The sequence below is a fragment of the Acipenser ruthenus genome, chromosome 7 (assembly GCF_902713425.1).
Source record: "Acipenser ruthenus chromosome 7, fAciRut3.2 maternal haplotype, whole genome shotgun sequence".
In the NCBI taxonomy this organism is placed as follows: domain Eukaryota; kingdom Metazoa; phylum Chordata; class Actinopteri; order Acipenseriformes; family Acipenseridae; genus Acipenser; species Acipenser ruthenus.
Window position 1 is genome coordinate 38,883,717 of NC_081195.1, and position 19,921 is coordinate 38,903,637.

The 19,921-nt window shown below is 38.7% G+C and overlaps 1 protein-coding gene across 6 annotated transcripts in view; it reads left to right on the forward strand.

Moving 5' to 3' along the window:
- LOC117415633 (diacylglycerol kinase iota-like) overlaps positions 1 to 19,921 on the forward strand; it is an 82,942-nt gene that overhangs the window by 37,844 nt on the left and 25,177 nt on the right. For 4 of the 6 annotated variants that reach the window (XM_034026213.3, XM_059026921.1, XM_034026214.3 and 1 more), the window contains 14 exons: positions 526 to 582; positions 1,493 to 1,561; positions 2,383 to 2,454; positions 8,094 to 8,210; positions 10,269 to 10,343; positions 11,669 to 11,764; positions 14,689 to 14,771; positions 15,671 to 15,731; positions 16,317 to 16,430; positions 16,657 to 16,782; positions 17,547 to 17,625; positions 17,822 to 17,877; positions 18,365 to 18,427; positions 19,387 to 19,460. In XM_034026213.3, the coding sequence (XP_033882104.3) occupies positions 526 to 582; positions 1,493 to 1,561; positions 2,383 to 2,454; positions 8,094 to 8,210; positions 10,269 to 10,343; positions 11,669 to 11,764; positions 14,689 to 14,771; positions 15,671 to 15,731; positions 16,317 to 16,430; positions 16,657 to 16,782; positions 17,547 to 17,625; positions 17,822 to 17,877; positions 18,365 to 18,427; positions 19,387 to 19,460 (1,142 nt within the window). The remainder of the gene's footprint in view (positions 1 to 525; positions 583 to 1,492; positions 1,562 to 2,382; positions 2,455 to 8,093; positions 8,211 to 10,268; positions 10,344 to 11,668; positions 11,765 to 14,688; positions 14,772 to 15,670; positions 15,732 to 16,316; positions 16,431 to 16,656; positions 16,783 to 17,546; positions 17,626 to 17,821; positions 17,878 to 18,364; positions 18,428 to 19,386; positions 19,461 to 19,921) is intronic. The other 2 variants (XM_034026218.3, XM_034026215.3) reach the window with 1 other exon arrangement.

A 19,921-nucleotide genomic window follows, 5' to 3' on the forward strand; every position in this document is an offset into this window, starting at 1 on the left:
TTCAAATATTTTTGCCCACTTTTGCTTTCTGACAGTTACTCAAACAATCAATATTCTGATTTAATGTAAAATGGCAAATTTAAACATGGTTAGATCAGTGATATTAGGTGGGGCTGGCAGAGTTGAAAGATCACCTTGTCACATGATTTAAATGGAATGAGGAAGGCTGTTCTGTCACACCACTTAGAATTCTACAACAAAGGCAGATTTAAAGAAATGATAATAACTCAATATAGTGCAACAGAACCCAGAACCACTAAAAATACTAAGCAAGATAATTTTTTTTTAAAAAAGCTACATTTAAAATAATATTTGAAGATACTTAAAATAAAAAGGTGTTTTTTTTAATTTCAGACAAATCTGAGCTAAAAAAAAAAAAAGTCTAGAAGACCAGTTTTTTGACAACTGTTTTTCAATGTATCTAATTACATTTTTACAATGTAATTTCATCTTACAGATGGAAAACCATATTCGCGCACATCCAGGTAGCTTTGCAAGCTCAGAAATCTTATTTTTCATCTGCAGATCAATTTCCGATGCAAACCAACTTTTCGAGAGGGAGGCTCAAGGTCTCTGAGGGATGTAAGTTTCTGTTTTCGCTGCCTGGAGTTACATAACTGTAGCAAACACTAAGTCTAGTACACCTAAAATGAAGAAAATATAACCCCATAAAAGAAGCTAGCCAATGCAGTTAAACCACTGGAGTAAATCTGAGCTACAGAACATTGCTGAAGTACCAGGACGCAACTGCAACTTTTAATGTAGTGTTTTAATATAAAATCTGCGTTAAAGTCAAATAAACAAGAAAATAACCAAAATGTTTCAGCACAATAATGGAGGAACAGTGATAACGTTGCTCGTGAAAACAACAGGAAGTAAAATATTTTTTTAAAGTTTTGGTTCATCAATTTCAGTAAATGTAGTTTTATATTATGAGTAAAAATGTATGGTCACGTATAGCACAGAAGTTCCATCTAAGGGTGTGCAACATTTGGGAAGCGGATGGGGGTCATAAAACTGAAATTTGTACAAACAAGTGTTATAGCTGTATTGTGTATGTCTCTAGCAAGAGAACAGAAACAGTTTTTTGATTGCAGAGAAATAATGTGAAATTTCCCAGCCCCACTTGCTCGAGGCAATTGTATAGAATTGGGTGGATACAAGTGAATGGAAAGGCCACAGTGTCACATCATTTCTCTGGAGCAACAAACTCAAAAATCATTCTTTAACGCTATATAGACCTTATGAGCTCTAGCTGTATCTTAACTGCCCCCCTCTCGTTGTGCTGAATACATTTTGTGTGCTTGTTCTATTTACTTTAATTAGGAATGTGCAGATTTCTTTAAATGTATGTATGTAAACAATGTTTTGCTGTTGTGTCCTGGGATCCTATTACATGCTGATCATTTCAGTTGACCTGAACCACATAGTCCCAGGGTTTGGCCTCACTCTTAAGGTCGTGCTCTTAGTATTTTTTTAATAATTTTTCCAGCAGAATATTGTTCGGCACCACTGGGTTCATCGACGTCGCCAGGAAGGAAAGTGCAGGCAGTGTGGGAAGGTGAGGTGAAAGCATCACAGGGGTTATTTTAATGATGTAAATACAATACATTAATCATGCTGGTGTTTTCAGTGCCTGTACGCTATCATATCAGTATTTTTCTAATTAAAACTCCAGCATGTTGGATGGAACATTTGGTTAGTCCGTTTTATAGCCAGACTGGTTATGACTTGGCAAGTAAGTAAAAGTATACAAAAATCATCACATGCAAAAGTATGAATTGTATATTTTATTCTCTGGGTAAAAGGTGCTTCTTGGGTTAGTTATGTTGTATCTCTTTTTACTTGTCCAGTACTATACTTTGTGTTAACTGCCTCGCATAAGTAAGTGTTATTTTATGGATTGAACAAAAGGAATTTGCTCAAATACAACAAAGTTTAATTTCAATACTAGTGCTTTATTAGATTTAAATTACGGTAAGCATTTTACAGAAAGGGTTTCTCCCTGCTTTACAGGTGGCCATTCTCCAATTAGCACGCAATGACCTAATTGGGGAATGACCACACCTGTGATTGCTGGCAAGGGCAGAATTAACCCCATCCCTTCGAACCTTACATTCCCTAACACACTATTTACACAAGCAGGGGTTTTGACCTGCTACAGTCACAGAAAATGCTTGTTAACCACATCCTTATACAACCTGAACTTAAAGAAAATACGCAGATAAATTACAGTATGCTAGCATAGCAACACCAAAAATGGCAAGCAGCATTTCATACTGTAACATTTGTATATTATCTAGATTTCATGTTCTTTTGAAATTCTTTTTTTTCCAGTTGTTTCAAGGTTTTTTTTATTTCTCTCTCTATTTTCTTTCTTAGAGTTTTCAGCAGAAATTCTCCTTCCACAGTAAAGAGATCGTTGCCATCAGCTGCTCGTGGTGCAAGCAGGCGGTGAGGATGAATACTTGTTTTGTATTTATTTATCTCAAGGATTTATCTGATTTAAAGCTGCAGTGCTTTAGTTTAGTAATAAAATGCAAATTGTGTTGTCAGTTAATTACTTAGTTTAGTATCACTGTATATACACATTTGATATGGTGAAGAATATTAAAGATCCAATACATTGTAAAACACCTGAAAAGGCCACCATCGGGAGCCAGCTTTCACGGAATACTTCTGTGCCATCTGATCCAAAACATCAACTCCATATTTTCTTGCATTGTAAAACTCCACGGTGTCTGGTATTTATTTTCACTAGTCCCGATGCTAATTGACTGACCAAAACAGCACAGTTGGCAAGCAGGTGCCAGCCTTTGAAAAGGCTGATTGAAAAAACCACAGACTGTCAGTCATTCACTCAGGCAGAGAGTAGAGACTAATCTAATTACAGCTAAACACATTGCAGACTGGTAAATAAAAATCATATAAAGTAGAATACCATTCTGTAAAATCAAAATATAATTGTTTTCTTTGTGGTCGTCAATGTGACTGCTCCCAGGGCTTTTAAGTATAATGTAGCAGAGCTGGTAGGGACCCCAGGCGAAGCGGAGCTGGCAGCGGCCCCAGGCGAAGCGGAGCTGGCAGCGGCCCCAGGCGAAGCGGAGCTGGCAGCAGCAGTGGACCCTCGGGAGGCAACAGCGGGAGGGGAGCCCCTGGCCATGAAGGCAGCAGCAGGAACTCCACTTCTCCCTGTGGGGGTGGAGGCAGAGGCAGCTCCAGCTCCTCTCCTCTTGGTGGTGGAGGCAGAGGCAGCTCCTGCTTCTCCCCTCCGGGTGGCGGTGGTGGAGGCAGAGGCAGCTCCTGCTCCTCTCCTACTGGTTTGCGAAGGCAGCAGTGGCTCCTCCCCGTCTGGCAGCGAAGGTGGCAGTGGCTCCTCTCCTTCTGGCTGCGAAGGCAGCAGTGGCTCCTCGAAGGCGGCAGTGGCTCCTCCCACTTTGGTGCTGTAGATGGCCGGATCTAGTCTACTTCCCAGAACCACTCTGCAGCATCCCCAACTAGGCCCTTGTTCCATGCCTCTTCGTACTGGGGGTCCCTGTGAGGGCAGTCCTCCCGGACGTGCCCAAACTCGCCACAGGCGCCACACATAGAAGCCCCCTCCTTCCTCCACTGCTCCTGTTCAGCTGCCCAGTCCGGGGGTCCAAATGGACTTGGAACCTGGGACCACCACCTCTTGCTCAGCTGTTGTTGCTGCTTCCTGCAGCCCTTCCTTCCCTTCCTCTCCTTGTTCCAGAAAGTTAAAAAAAACAAAAAAACCTGCAGTACATTTTCTGGCCAGGGATGATTAAGTGGTGACGTCAAAACCAGATACAGGAACTACAGAGACACGCAGGCAGGTATTTTGCAAGCATGCACTGCGGCGCTATGTTTATTTTGACACAACAAAAATAAAAGATTTTAACAAACAGAAAACACTGCTCACAGAGCGAAAATAAAAGTTTTAAACCAAAAACAAATCACGAACACTAATACAACAAAACCCAGGTCAGGCTGGGCAATCGCCTTCACTGATCCTATGGTCTTAGTTACTTTGTTAGTTTCTCCACGTCTCTCTCGTTCACTCCTCCGAACACCCAGACAGAGCGCAGAACACTGCAGGCTTTTATACAGGTGACCATCTCCCAATTAGCAACAATTAATCAATGAATTAACTCGGGGATTGTAACCTTCTGCACAAGGTTTTTTTGTGTGGATGGGGCTTCCCCATCCACGCTGCCAAACAATAACAAAACATCATATTTTTTTAAATACAAACAAAATACATTCAAAACAAAACACACGGCTACGGCGTCATATTTATACATAATAAACAATAATAATACAAAACATGTAGACAAACAGGGCTTTGCCCTGCCCCCTTAAATAGTGTGAAGGGCTCACTCCTGCTGCTCTGCTACACAGACACTGTACCTTTAACACAAAATTAGGTATTGAGACGGGAAAAGAGGAGAGGATCAAGATTTATTTTTAATTCACTTCAGTTTACATCTTCAGGGAAGAAGACAAATATAGAATAATGCCCTAATAGGTGATTTATCTAATATTTTAAAATGTATTTTTGCACTCTTAATTAACTTCAGTAGCCTCTTTTAATTGTTTAATTAAATTTTTTAATGAATATGTTTTGAACTCTGAAGGAACACAACTAGAGAGAACCTCTTTTCCGTGTTGGTCTTGTGCCATCCTGCTTTACTGAAACTGTAGGACAGGTGAACGACAGCGACTTGGAACTGGACGAGCATTGACGGGCCAAAGGGCTTCCTCTCATTCATAACTTTGGGGAAACATAAAAGAAATGTTATGTTCAGGGATGGCAGAGAGATTTACATAGTAAAGGCACAAAACATTTGGTGTGCAGGGTGGTGAGTCATAAAGTCAGGGTGGTGTAGGTTTGCATCCTGGCTGTGCCAAGTCAACTGTCTCAGCTAGGGATCTCCCATGCGGAGGGTATATAAAATCATCAGGGACTGTATCACCTCAGCACGTAGCCAAACAAGGGGTGAGTCAGTATACTGGTTTTGCCGTTTACCGCGGTTTAGGTTAATTACAGTATTGACACTGTTGTGCTACACCGCAAATACTGTAATTACAGTATAGAAAGGTTAATGCTATGGTGTTCCTATGAACAAAGTGAATTCACCTCACACTTGAACGTTCCATCCGCTTCGATCTTACTGTCAATCACCATCATCACCGCTGTTTTGCCTTTGCATTTTTGTGCTGCAAACATCACAAGTGTTCTACAGCAAACATGCTTCTAAACCAAGCAATGATACTTGTAGCCTTAGCAAAGTGTCTGAAGAAGATCTTTTTGTAAACTGGTGTGTTATTCGGGGGGCATGAACGAGGGCTCCTCCCCCTGCTTCCTTCCTACCAATAACATCTGCTGATCCTCTATTTAAACCCCAAGCCTTGAGTTTGCTCTCTGTCTTTGCGTTTTTGTTTTGCCTTGCTACTCAGCCTGCAGACTCATGAGTAAAGACTCAAGACCACAGAATCATTTTCAAAAAATGACTACTCACCAGCCAACCTACTGCTCCGCTGATAAACCGGAATGTATTCGTTCCTACATTTAATCCTTTCAAATCAGCCTGTGACAGGATGCGAGTGACGTGGTGCAATAAATACAATGTCCAAACCAGATTCTCCCAAAATGTCAGTGATTTATTTAATAAAGTTTAAGAAACAAAATAACAAAAATAACAAAAGAAAAACACTCCTAATCCACGATCCTTTGTGCACGAAAACTGTGCTCTGTTATTCCAGGGATTGTGGTGAGTAGTTGGTGCCGTGCTGTGAGGGAAGTGCTCCAGGGATTGTGCTGGCTCAGTGGCTGCAGCCCCTTGCTCCTACTCCTCCGCTGTAAAGACAAACACAGACAGCACTTAACACAAAACAAAACGAGAACAGCTCCAGCTGGTGGCTCATTTTTCTCAGCGCAAAAGCCCAGGTACTGACGTAGCTGCTTCCCCTTTGTACCCAGCAAACTCCTCCCTGCAGTCAGCGCGTCGCCATGGTTTCTCCAACAGAGGGCTGCCCCGCAGCTGACTGCAATGGAATCGTCCGGATATATGGTCACCTTCCGGTTTCCACCTACCACCGAGGTGGCAAATCTAGGAGGCAGCATACCCTCACCTTTACACAGCACCCTTTCTAGTTGGGAGGGAGATTTACAGCATTGATCCTTTCTCTCTTTATCACACAGCCGCACCATTTCAATACAGAATTCCTTTCACGTATGGGACACTTTTATTTTACGTCTTCTCGCTCTCTCTACAACAGCAAAAATTTCAGCTCCAATATTAATATTTCTTCGGAAGTAAGGAAAGATATCAGGATGTGGACTTCCCTCCTGTAGCACTAGAATGGCCTTTCTGTATTCTACGATGATTTTACATCTGCCCCCCATGATCTCTCTGCATACTGATGCTTCCTCCATCGGCTTTGGCGGTGTTTTCACAATCATTGGTTCTCTAGTGCATAGCCTTGGAAATCCAAAATCCAAATTCACAGCCCTCCTCGAGCTATTTCCTAGTTGCTGCAGCCTCACTCCAGGCCCCCTATTGTCAATCAACCTAATTTTCAACCGTATTCACCCCTCCGTAATCTCCTCTCATCAGCTCAAGAAAACATGGCGTTTGCCTTCGCTCCTACCCATTCCTCCTACACAACTAGCTGATTCTCCTTCACAAACTTATGCAAGCAAAATTGGATTTCTCCTCTCATCTGCTCAAAAATACATGGCCACCACCCTCGCTCCTTCTACCCGCTCCTCCTACTTACAGTTACTTTACTATAGTTTCAATGTCTCAGTCAGCAGCGTGATAGCCTTATTGTCAAAGTAGTTTTGTTTAAACAAGTTATTTGCAGTATTCACATTTTTTTTTCGGTAAGCGTGACTTTCTTTTTAGGTTGCACTTAACATTGTTAACATTTTCTTGATAGCTGTATTGTCAGGTGTTTCATTGATAAGCTTGTTTTGTATGTTATGTACATTTTGTAATCTTTTGGGGAAAAAAGGCTTATTGGTAAAATGGATACTTTGTAGCAACAGTGCCGGAGCCTTTCTAAAAGTGGGTGGGGGGTGGGTTTGGTATGAAGTATTTCTATGGACAAATGTATCCAATTTAACAACTACGTCAAATATTCAAGCAGGTTATATATTTATAGTCTACCAGTTATTTAAAGTTTGCAACAACAATACTACTACACTACTACTTTGTCGACTACGACTACTACTAAGAGCTTGTTATCTGAATGTCGGGTAGTGAGTGGTGTCCCACAAACATCATTTAATTTACTTCAAAATAAATGTAATGTTTGTTTTGTAAAACAAACCAAAAAATAAAATGACCATGTACAGCATTTACATTGAAAAATAATATATTAATAAAAACTATTAAACCGCTGTTTACAAAGTATTTGTTTAGCTTTATAGGCTGTGGAGCTAGTTGAATAGAATAGAAGCTGGCTGCACAGCTAACGAGACGTTAGGATTATTGTCTATCCACACAGTTCCGGTGCCGTCTTAATTTGTGGATTTATTTGACTTATCTGTATCACTGTGTTTTGGATGAATGATGAGATTCAAGGTATTTAAAAAAAAAAAAAAAAAATATGTATGTATTTTTTTTCTTCTTATCCTCGCTGTTAAAAGTGGGTGGGCAGGGCCCCCCCTTTTTAAAAAGTGTGTGGGCAGTGGCCCGTTGGCTCACCTGTCTCCAGCGCCTGTGCTTTGTAGTATCAAGTTTATGAAGTAGTTTTATGGCACTAATGTTGTAACAGCTCACTACTTTCCCTACCTTTCATTTCTTACTTTTGGAATGTCTCTGTAGGTATAGCTTCCCTCTCCTCCATGTTGGTCTGTTCGTAATGGAGCCCCTCAATAGTGTCTTTCATTAGTATCGAACCCTGGGTTATTCACCTTTCTCACAATTTTAGCACAGCATAATGTCACAGCATGTGGAGTTCTAACTGGAAAGGGACCCTTTCTGTCCAGCAAAGAAAGTAAGGGGGACTCCAGTAGGTGCAGGCCAGCATGGAGGAGAGGGCTGCTCTGCAGTGTGACTTTCTCCCTGTTTCTCCCTCATCAGTTCCACAATAAGGTGACCTGCTTCATGCTGCACCAGATCGAGGAACCCTGCTCCCTGGGGGGTCATGCTGGGGTCATTGTGCCCCCATCCTGGGTCATCAAAGTGAAGAAGCCTCAGGTACGGCCAGCTGCAGAGATTGAATTCAAGAGCAATCAGTGCAGTCATTTATGTATTTGTTTTGAACTCCAAGAAAACCACCAACCATTCCACATATAGGTACCTCTGGCAATGTTCCAGTCTTAATGCTGTGCCCCTGAGCAGATTACAGCAATAGTATTACAAAAAAATTGTTAAATTCTGTCAGCTGTTTGACATTTCCCTGAGATAAAATCTAGATGTTATGATTATTTGAGTACCTGTATATGTACAGAGAAGGTGGTGTCTATAATCGTGCCACAGGAATGGCAACTACCATGTCCATTTATCATTTATATTGATCATTAAAAAGGCTTGTGGAAGAACCTTTAAAATGATACAAACTTGTATTCCTAATTTTCTATGGCAATAAACCCCTGCAGATTTTGCGACAGATGGGCAGATTTATCAAGGTCTTTCACAAAACATGGTTCAAACTATGCTTTGTAATAGAGTTTTACATTTATCTAGGGGACATGTCATCCACTTATGATTAAACTAGGTGAGGACATTCTAAAACAATCTTATAGGAATGTTTGGATATTTGGAGGCACCTGTCAGTCCATCCTTCACACTTACAATTTAAAGTAGTTATCCAATTGTGACGGAACTTGGTAAAGGACATTTCTTAAACTGTTCTTTTTGTGATAATTACAGCCATCCACTGTTACTTCGTGCATTTATGTCAATACAGGATGCTTGTTTTGTTATATGTTTCTTTGTTGCTTTCAGTTTCCCATGCGCTTCACTTGCAAACAGGAAGGTGAAGTCAGGCCTCCCTTCCAAACACTTCCTCAATTTCCTCACGGATAATTTGTTGTTTGTTTGTGTTTAGCTTCTACCTCTTTACATTTAGTTGTCTCATCACAGAAGCACTGCATATTGGGAGTTAAGAGAAGGGTGTTTCTGTGTCACCAGACAAAAGCACTCAAAGTAACACAACTTTCTTTTAGAGCAGTGGTTCCCAGCCTGTGGTCCGTGAGTAAACGCCAGGTGGTCCGCAAACAACTCCCAAAATTCTACACAACAAATATCTTTAACCATGTGGTATATAATTATAAGACATGTATGTAGTCTGCATTATTCCCCTGTGTATTCTTTTATTACAGGTGTGCTTATAAATTAATATATATATAAATATATTACAGCTCCCTTTGATGCAATACCAAGCATTGCCTTCAAAGCTGCTATTAACTGAAATGGCTTTCTAATGTGAAACAAATATTAACTAAATAACGTACACATTATGGGCTCTATGTACTAATATTACTTACGTGTTCATAAATACTGTGAATTCGTAGCCTTCATCCTTTGTAGAATTATTAGATGTACTAAACAGCTCTTTTTCGTGAACAACTACTGTAATATCACCGCAAGTTTACGAACCTCATAAATTACTGCTCATTATACAGGAGAGATCAGAATTTGCATCTCATTATAAATAAGTTTGCAACGCCGAAAGTCAAGATTTTGAACTTCCTTGTGGCAAAGATGAATGAGTGGTATTGTGAACAGGAAGAAGTACTAGGCAAATATAATAGGATCGAGTATTATATTATACTCAACCAGAAATGTCCCTTTTCTGGTTGAGTTGGCATGGAATGACCCATATTTTATAAATGATGGTGATGTTTCCATGATTTCGTATTGGTTCAGTAAAATAATAAATGTACCATAATGCATACTTAATGTAAGAACTGGGACTCACCAACCTGCTTAATTGTGCTAAACTGTATTACAGTATACTGCAGTTTTGATAGACCAAGGCTGACTCAGAAATATGTCCGGGTTTGGTCTGTGGAAAATGTGGCAACCCTAGTGGGAAGTGGTCCGTGGGAAAAATCCAAACACCAAAGTGGTCCCTACATTGAAAAAGGTTGAGAACCACTGCTTTAGAGTTATAAAGTTTTGGATTGCAATTTGGAAAGACAGTTGACTGCTCCATCCTTTAACCAGCTCAAGGTGCGGGACACAAAATGGAAGCACATAGAAATAAATGGGTGTAAGAACATGCACATCATTTTCTTTTCCTGTTCCCAGAACTCTTTTAAAAACTCAAGCAGAAGAAAAAAAAGGACATCGTTCAAACGAAGGACCAGCAAAAAGGGAACAGATGTGAGTACTCTTTAGAAATGTGGTTTGAATAGAAACGGCAACCTTGACAATATAAACAAAATTGTTTTTAATATAGAACAAAGTAGTGAACAAAGAAATTACCTCCCAGCCCCAGATTAAATATCCTTACCCTCGAATGCTTCAGTCTTCTAACATGATCACATTTAAAACAAGACTTTCCGACTTCATAGTTGAGAATTAAAAAAAATAATAATAATTAGGATTAAGAAAATAAAAGACTCATCGAAATGTTTGTCTAAATAGCTGCTAAATTACTTTTTAGTATTACTGATACAGTAGAAGTCAGGATTTGGTCAATCTTAAATTTTACCGGAAAATGTCAACATTTGCCAAATAAGGTGGTTAATCTTATGATTTACCAAAGCTTATTGTTAAATGCAGATATATCATTGAAGAATGTATTTATTCCTGCATGTAAATTGTTAATTAACAAAATAATCATTAATGTCGAACAATATATTTATTTCTGCATACACATTTTTCATTAAGAAAATAATCCTGAATGATCTTACAGTAATACACAATTGAGCAATTTAAACTAGTTCACCATGGTACTGAACAATATTGTGATGCTTATGTAGAAGAACCAACAACCAACAATCATGATAAATAACATTGTTAAATGCAAATTAAATAATTTATGACCTTAGTTTTTTTAACAGACAATCACACTTTGATTATGAGACAAAACGCCACAAAGACAGGTGAATTGATATATTTACTTAGTGCAGCATTGTAGACTTTTGTGGCACTTGGCGTTACACAGGACTCCTGAAGCCTTACAATGCGCAAATGCGAGACATTTGGTCATTAGTCAATGGCACTTGGTTATTCTTGAAATTTACCGGAATATGTCCAAAATAAAGCGTTATGTTTATTTGGACATTTAATGTTTTGCTTGGTAAATGCTGACATTTACCAATAAATCTTCAGATTTCCCAATATTCTGACTTTTACCATAACATTACGACTATATACAAGTATCTTTAAAGCTATGGATGATGGCCTTTGAATCTTTGAAAATAGCAGCAGCTTATTGGAAAGTATATACTGTAAATGCCTGAAAATGGTATACTCCTTTATAGTATCAATTGAGTCCCTTGGTAGGTTTAATTGATGGGAAAATAATCTAATACAAAAAGTATGCCGTTGTGAACTAAAGGGTCAGCTGTATGGCTAGTGAAGGGTGGTGTCTGGAACCTTTGTCCTTTTCTCTAATGAACTCCCTTCCTCTAACTCCTGCCTATATAACCCTTTGCCACAAGAGCAGCTCCAGTGCTTGACAACAGATTCTGTTTTCATAGGAAACCAAGTGGCGACCGTTCCTGATCAAGCCCCTCCCGTCCCCGCTGATGAAGCCAGTCCTTGTCTTTGTGAATCCAAAGAGTGGGGGAAACCAGGTGAGACTGCTCTGAGGACCAGGACTTGCCCTACCCTTTGAGCAATACTCTTTACTGTGAATAGGGTGCAGGGCAGTTGAACTCACTATTTCAGTTAATTCCAATCCAGGATCTTTCAACCAGGTCCTTAATTCCGTATTTGAACACAAGGGTTATATTGGGCAATTAAGACCTGGTTGGAACAAGGATCCTGATTGCTTGCTTCAATAAAATGTGGATTGAAAGAGACAAGCAAGTAGCAGTGGTGTTAGTCTACCATGGAAGACACTCATTCAACATGGTTAAAGGTGTTAACATTGTACTTGAGGGATACCTGACCATTCCTAAGTGATTACCGCTTCCACCTTATAGAAATGACATCACTGTTAAAGTCTGTCAGATCTGCTGTCGTGCCCATCGTGATGGAAACGGTTTGGAATATTACAGAATGCATGTCAGGGAAGGTTTTTTGCATAACAAATTAATCAGTCAGTCGTGTAAGAGATTGCCCTTCTACACATGGGTGATATGCAAATTTGTCCAATCCCTGTAGACAGACCGGTATATGTAAATAAGTACAAAAACACATTGAAATAAAGGCAATGTGAGGCAGTGTTTTTGTTAACACAAAGGTAAAAGGTTATAAGAGTCGAGCAGTCACACATTAGTTCCATGGTACTCGACATACGGCCCATGGGCCGGATACAGCCCTTTTAATGATTTACAGTGGCTCGAGGTGGGAAGCAGAGTAGGCGTAACCATAAAGACAGAACAGACGGCCGCCTAGGGCGGCAAATTGAAGGGGCCGGCAAAAACGGTATATAATTACATTTTATACTTCACATTTCTTTAGTCGTAAAATGTTCAACATCTTAGATCACTGTTTCTTGTTCTGCAAAACTTATTGCTGATGTTACAGAACCATATCATGAGCAGTGGTGTAGTCCTAAATCTGTAAGTACGGGAACGCTGGGAGGGCGGGGTGATCATTCCGGTGCGAAATCTGGTCTCCCTTGGTAACAGGCTTGTGGTTGTTTAGCCCGTTGCTAAGCAAAGGACACATTGAAGTTCCTTGCACATTCAAATGGTGCGGGGCATTATTGGATTTCATTTAATTACCCTGACAATGATTCTTATAAAAGGACGTTGCTAATACAGGATAATCGAAACATTTTACCGATTTTATAACTCTGAAATTCTCTGATGACTGTCCTGGAAATCGCTATATTTGTAGCTAGTTGCTTTTGACAACCAATCTTGCCAAATCAGCCCTTAAAGTCACTAGATTTGGCAAGAAATTAACTAAATTGGCAACACTGCTTGAAGGCGCAGAAAAAATATTTGATTTCCGCACAGGTTATTATTGCCTTGACACAACAAGGAAAAGAGATCCCAGCGTAGAAGCAACTGAAGAAAAAAAATACCTTAAATACAAACAATTCCAAGCATTTGTTTTATAGGATTGCCAGGTCTGGGTGTTTATTTAGAAAGCACAAATATTACAATAAAAAAAAAAAATAATAATAATAATTATTTGCATTGCTGCCTTGTCGATTTAAAGCTATAACTTTTCAACTTACTCTTTCAATGTTACATTGTGTATTTTTGGAGCATTATTAAAAATATATGTAGCTCGTTGAATGTTTATCTTAGGAGCTGCTGATCAATGGCAGCCACTGTACATTACCACAGAAGCTGCTGAATCGCCGTGAACCCGCTCTGACAAAATCAGCAGAGTACGTGTAGTGACTGGAAAGAGATACCTCTGCACATGCGCACAATGAGCAGGGGCACTGAATTCTACGGGGAAGAAAATTTGATGCTACACCGGCTCCAGCTTGACAGTCAGCTAAACAGGAATGGCAGATGTGTCAGAAATTGTTCACTTTTATTTTGGCATATTAATCTAGAAATATTGCAATTTTGGAGTCATTTAAATTGAGTTGTGCTTAGTATGAGAACTTCACGAAGGGTCTTTAAAATCAAATATCTTGTACCATCGGAAATGTATCTATTTATTTGACAGGGACAACATACCATTTTTAACAACAATGACATGTCATAAGATGTATTGCACCCAGATTTAGCTATGAGATCATTTTCATTGTTAAATATTAAATTCAGATATACATGAAATACCACTGTTTTTGTTGGCAGAAAGTGGTAGACATGGGAAACTACATGGTTATAAATGGATGTGTCTCAAATGCATCCATCAGGGTTTTATAGTAATCCAAGACACAATTAGATCCCTGCTTCAAATACTTGCCTTTCTCTGAATGCTGCACGGATTACACTTGCTGTTTTTTATTGGTCAGATTGAGGTCTGATGTAGAGCGGGATTACTAGCCAGAATTACAAAGAGACTTGCATTTTCATTGATCCAAACATTCTTGTTCTCTGATTCTTGCCTAGAAATACCCAACAATAAAGGACGCTGCTTTGAAGGGCTTTTCATTATTTGACTGATTCACACCTACATCAGTTATTAAGACTGGCAGAAAGTGATACATTGCTGCAGTTCACAAATATTGTGAAGGAGAAAAAGAAAACTCAGCTGTTCCATTAAACAGGGAAGCATTTGTACATAGTTATTTGAATGTACTCTGCATTTGTAAAGGACCATTGCCAAATTGGAGAAATAGGTTTGGGTATGTCCGGCCTTCGAGAACTTTCATTTGGAGTTTTTTTGGAAAGTTCGACCCTCACAGTAGTTCAGTGTTCAGAATCTTCTTTAACCTCATAAGTGGCATAATTCTCAGTTCACAATGGATTCTAGGAAACTTTTTATACCACAAATTGGGAAGTGTTTCACATGTAAAAATGTTTTACTTTACATAAAGAATCAATATGAATCATACTCTATAAATACAGACACAGTACTAATTTATTTTGTGTGTGCGTAAATGTGTGAGTGGACATTCACCCCTATATCTGTGCCCCAGGGCACAAAGGTTTTCCAGATGTTCATGTGGTTCCTGAACCCCCGGCAAGTCTTTGATCTTTCACAAGGCAGTCCGAGGGAGGCGTGAGTATCAATCCCAGATCACTTCCCCCAACTCCCACTACATTAAACACTGCACACCCTTACAAAAACTACTTAACAACTATGTATACATGATTACTGATGGTGAAAGACTTGGTACTAAGTTTATTAAGTATCACAGACTTCTAAGTACTACTTCAGTTACACTGACTGACTGAGGTTGATGGAACAGTGGGGAACCAAATTGTTAATTATTTATCAGCAGGAGTTCTTGTCTGTAGCTACATGTTTGTACCAGTGACTATTCAGTAGCCTCCAAGTGCCATATTTCTATGCCCTGTTTAAATGAACTATTTAAATGCCTTTGAATAGAAGTAATACAAATATAGTGTACAGTAGTAATTTAATTTATTAGTACTTTTTATTTAGGGTCAGTACCTCATTTCTTATTAATTCCAACATTTGAAACTTATCTCCTCAGTTGTTTTTTATTTCTTATAAATTTAATATAAAGAAACATTTTCTTCCTTTACTATACAAAGGGACTTTCAGCAATATTGGTTGATACCAATTTCTCTACAGCACAGTCACTAGCTAAACCCAGTCTAAAGCACAGTCACTACCTAAATCCAGTCTAATACCGCAAAGTCACTAGGTAAATCCAGTCTAATTTCTCTACAGCAAAGTCACGTAGCTCAATCCAGTCTAATTTCTCTACAGCACACTAGCTCAATCCAGTCTAATTTCTCTACAGCACAGTCACTAGCTAAATCCAGTCTCATTTCTATAGCTCAAAAAAACTGCACTAAGTAGTTGAGTAGAATAGGTCAAGGGCTTTTTTGAACCTGAATGAACTCTTGTCTTATCAGGCTTGTAGAAGCACGCAGTACGTTTATTGTATGTCTTTAATGGGAGTGTATGCCTCTCTGTCTCTGTTGCAGGCTGGAGCTCTACAGGAAAGTGCCAAACTTGCGGATCTTGGCGTGTGGAGGCGATGGAACGGTTGGTTCCACATTCCTGTTTATAAAACTAAGGATCTGTTTATATTAGCACTGACTTCTGAAGGGCTGCCACTGGTGTGCAAGAGTGTTTTGTGTTTGTGTTACTCCATTAAATTACAAGATATGGCAAGTAAACAGCACATCCTTGCCATGTGTACAATTGTCTACACTGAAATTAAGAGATTACATTAAGATACAGAAATGCTCCTCGAAAATATTTTAGCTATTTAATAGTTTTGAGAAAATCAATGATAGTCAATTAAATGGTCTTTTTGTAAGTGAGAATAAATCTATATAGAACCAAGATTGTAAACAATGTGAAATCTGAATGGGGACTTCAGTCGCACACAAGCTATCGCAGAGTTGAGGGGGTTTAGTAATATTCCTCTAGTTTATAGGATTCTACTAATACTGTTTTTTCTTTTCTTGTTAATACCAATGTAGCCCAGAGTGCAAAGATGAAAATGTTGGCCCTTGCATGAAAAATATAGTTTCCCAATCAGATGTTTGACAGTAGAATCAATTTTCCAGCCATTGACATAAAACTCAGATGACTTGTGGAATTGTCTGCATATTTGTTTTGTAGGTGGGGTGGATTCTGTCTGCTCTGGATGAATTACAGTTAAACCCGCCACCGCCTGTGGCAGTGCTACCTCTTGGAACTGGGAATGACCTGGCACGCACTCTCAACTGGGGAGGGGTGAGTGTGGACACTGGCACAATTAAAGGGTGGGCCACAAATAATGGACAGAGCCTCCTAATGTGCTCCTGGGTAGACAGTCTTACACCACATCACCTATGTACTGTAAATGAACAAAGACCAGTGTCTAAACCCACTGACCGACCTGCTGCTGTGCTCTGCAGCTTGCTGATTTGGAATAGTAGTAGTTCTCAGTTTTGACCCCCTTGTTCTCGCTGGGTTTCAGGGCTACACTGACGAGTCTGTTTCCAAGATCCTGTGTCACGTGGAGGACGGGAACATCGTGCAGCTGGACCGCTGGAACCTGGAGGTGACGAGGGATCAAGATGACCAGGAGGAGGGGGCACAGAAGGTCAGCACTATAGCACTACTACACTTGAAATGTATTTTTGTTTACGACTGTAAGACACTCTGGATAAGGGCGTATGCTAAGAAATAAATAAAAAAAAAAAAAATGAAAAAATGTTGGCTGTTATTTAACTTTTTATATGAGGCCAAACTTAAACAATATGATTTGCAATGTATTGTATGAAAACAGCATTGAGTAGTTATTCTAAGGAATCGATACAACTCTCAAAGAAAGTTTATAAATGTGGCGGTGTATTATCTACTGCATATTGTGTAATTTACATCTAATGCAAGTTAAGTGCGTGGAGTACGAATATGACGAATGTTAATGGTCTGAATTGGAATTTATAATTTCTGTATAAAGTTTTGGTAATACTTTAACTTTAGGGATCCATTTTATGTGGTTATAAACAATAGCAAAAACAAAACAATGGCAAACGTGTATAATAAATGTATTGCAAAAACAAAGCAACCCCATACAATTGGTGAGACTGACATATAAAGACACAGACCTGAAAAGACAGGCACACTATATTGGTTATAAGCGATTGTAAACAGTAGCGCAAAAAACAATGACAAAAGTGTGTAATAATACTCTTATTATTTCTTTTCATATTCTGTAATTGTTAATAGCATAATTAATGACATGTTCATAGATTGTTTATAATCACTTATATCGGATCCCTGAACTAAAGTGTTACCAAAGTTTCTGCCATATAAACGGTTGAATACTTTTCAAAATATTACCATTTTTATATATCTTTTCAGCTTCCTCTGAGTGTCTTTAATAACTACTTTAGCCTGGGGTTCGATGCCCATGTTACCCTTGAATTCCATGAATCCAGAGGTGAGAAGCATGCCTGTCCTTTACCAAAAAGTTATTCTGAATCTAACTTAGTCACTGGGTGATAAATTGAAGAATGAACTTGCTACTGCTAAATCTTTCAAGTCTGTGTCCATGATTATGGCTTGTAAATGTTTCTGTCAACTGTTAAAAAAACCTAAAATTGTCAGTAATTTGTCCTGTGCATCTTTGCTTGCAGAAGCTAATCCAGAAAAGTTCAACAGTCGTTTTCGGAACAAAATGTTTTATGCAGGGGTAAGGCTGTTTTACGTGTGTGTTTTTAAAAATATGAAATAAAATCAGTGCACACACAAGAGTCATGCACACACAAGAGTCATACATGGAGAGAGATTCATAAAATCAACAGTTTATTGCAATATACCCAAATGCAACCCAAAATGATTTTATGGAGCAAGGATTCTTATGTTTGGAGAAGATTTAAAGGAGTTAAGTCAGTTAACAGGTTCACCATGTAGAGTGAGACAGACAGACAGACAGACAGACAGACAGACAGACAGACAGACAGGATCACTGCATAAGGGTCCACATTTTAAAGAGTGTCCCTAAACAGCTTACCCAAAAATTTAAATAACTGAACACTTACTTAAAAATTCTGTTTTGAGAGAAAAAAGTTAACATTTGAAATTGAGCTGCAAATATCATGAACTGGGCTGTAATTCTATGATTGGGCATCTAGTTATACTTCAAACTAAGAATCACTCATCTGACCTTTTTTTTACAGGCAGCTTTTTCTGACTTTTTGCAGCGGAGTTCCAGAGATTTAGCAAAACACGTCAGAGTTGTGGTGAGTGCCAGTATACGTGTATTAGTAAAGCATTTGTATGAGATCCAGTTATAATTTTATGTATCGTAGGTTTTATATCAAGAGTTTTTAAATACATTTTATCAAACCCTTGGATTGAAACTTGCATCCTAATTGGCTAATGCAGGGTCACATGACCAAAAATACATTGTGCTGTTCACAAAAAAATGGTCTATACAAGAGCGGTCAGTATTGTCAATAAACAAAATGGCGGACTAGCAACAACATTACAGCTTTTTCTGGATTAATAATTTTAATACATGTTTAATAAAGATTTTAATAAAGCAGATATTTACTGCAGTTTTCACATTATTGTAGAAACCATTATTGCCCACTGTCTGTCACTTTTTCAACCCTCAGGCCAGTCTTAAATATAAATATTTGTACAGTAAAGGTGACTTCGTACAAACAGATTGAATATATCCGTTCTAGATACCCTTTGTTTTTTGGTTTTCAATACGCAGCAATGTTAGGATAAAGGCTTGCCAGAATAACAGTGTTCCGTTTTCTTTAGTATTTCAGTCAAAACCAATGTACTGTAGTTTTGTTGTGGACAAGAATGGGGAGAGTGGCCAATAGAGGGTTGTCTGTTGCCAGCAAATCATTTGCTTCATGACAGAATCAGAATGTTCTTTTTAAATTGTCACTAGCCATCCTGGACAAAAATCTGAGTCTAAAATATAAACTGACTTAAAGTAAAACCTTTTTTTTTTTTTTAGTATTTTAGTATTTTGAATGAATGACTTTGGAGGATGTTTATATTTAAATAAACAAGGGCTCCTTAGGTATTAATAACTTCAATTTGCTCCAACAAGTCTTTGTTCCAAGCTTTAAAAAACATTTTTGCATTATACTTGTTAAACTTAAACTTGATATGGCCCAGGAACCCTACACTGAAGATCAAACGACTCCCACAGTCTTTCTTTGTATTCCTTCCCAAGTGTGACGGCACCGACCTTACCCCCAAGATCCAGGAGTTAAAATTCCAGTGCATCGTCTTTTTAAACATTCCCAGGTAAGCTGCTTCGCTGAGCTTTACTGCAAGAATGACACTGTTATTGACATACTGTACAGTAATTACTTTCATAGTATACACTGTTCGACATTTAAAAATCTAATTACTGAGCTGTAGTAACCAGCTTAAACAAACTAATTGCCTCTTAAAGCGAATATTTATAGGTGTGGAAGTTTATTGGTCGTAGCAGCTACTATTTTTTGGAGGTACTGTTTCGGCGCTATGTTGAAGGGGTATGTATGATACTATGATTTTTAATAAATAAATACATGATGGATACACCCTGAACGTTTATGAAATATTATTTCAATACCATGTTGTTGTTGTGTTTTTTTAATGAATTAATGGTTTGTAATACTGTATTTCACTGACAGTTTATTGTGGCATTGACATACTAAAATCTCTGAGTCGGGTTGCTTAGTAACCGATTTAGAAACTGAAACTGCCGCACAAAACTCTAA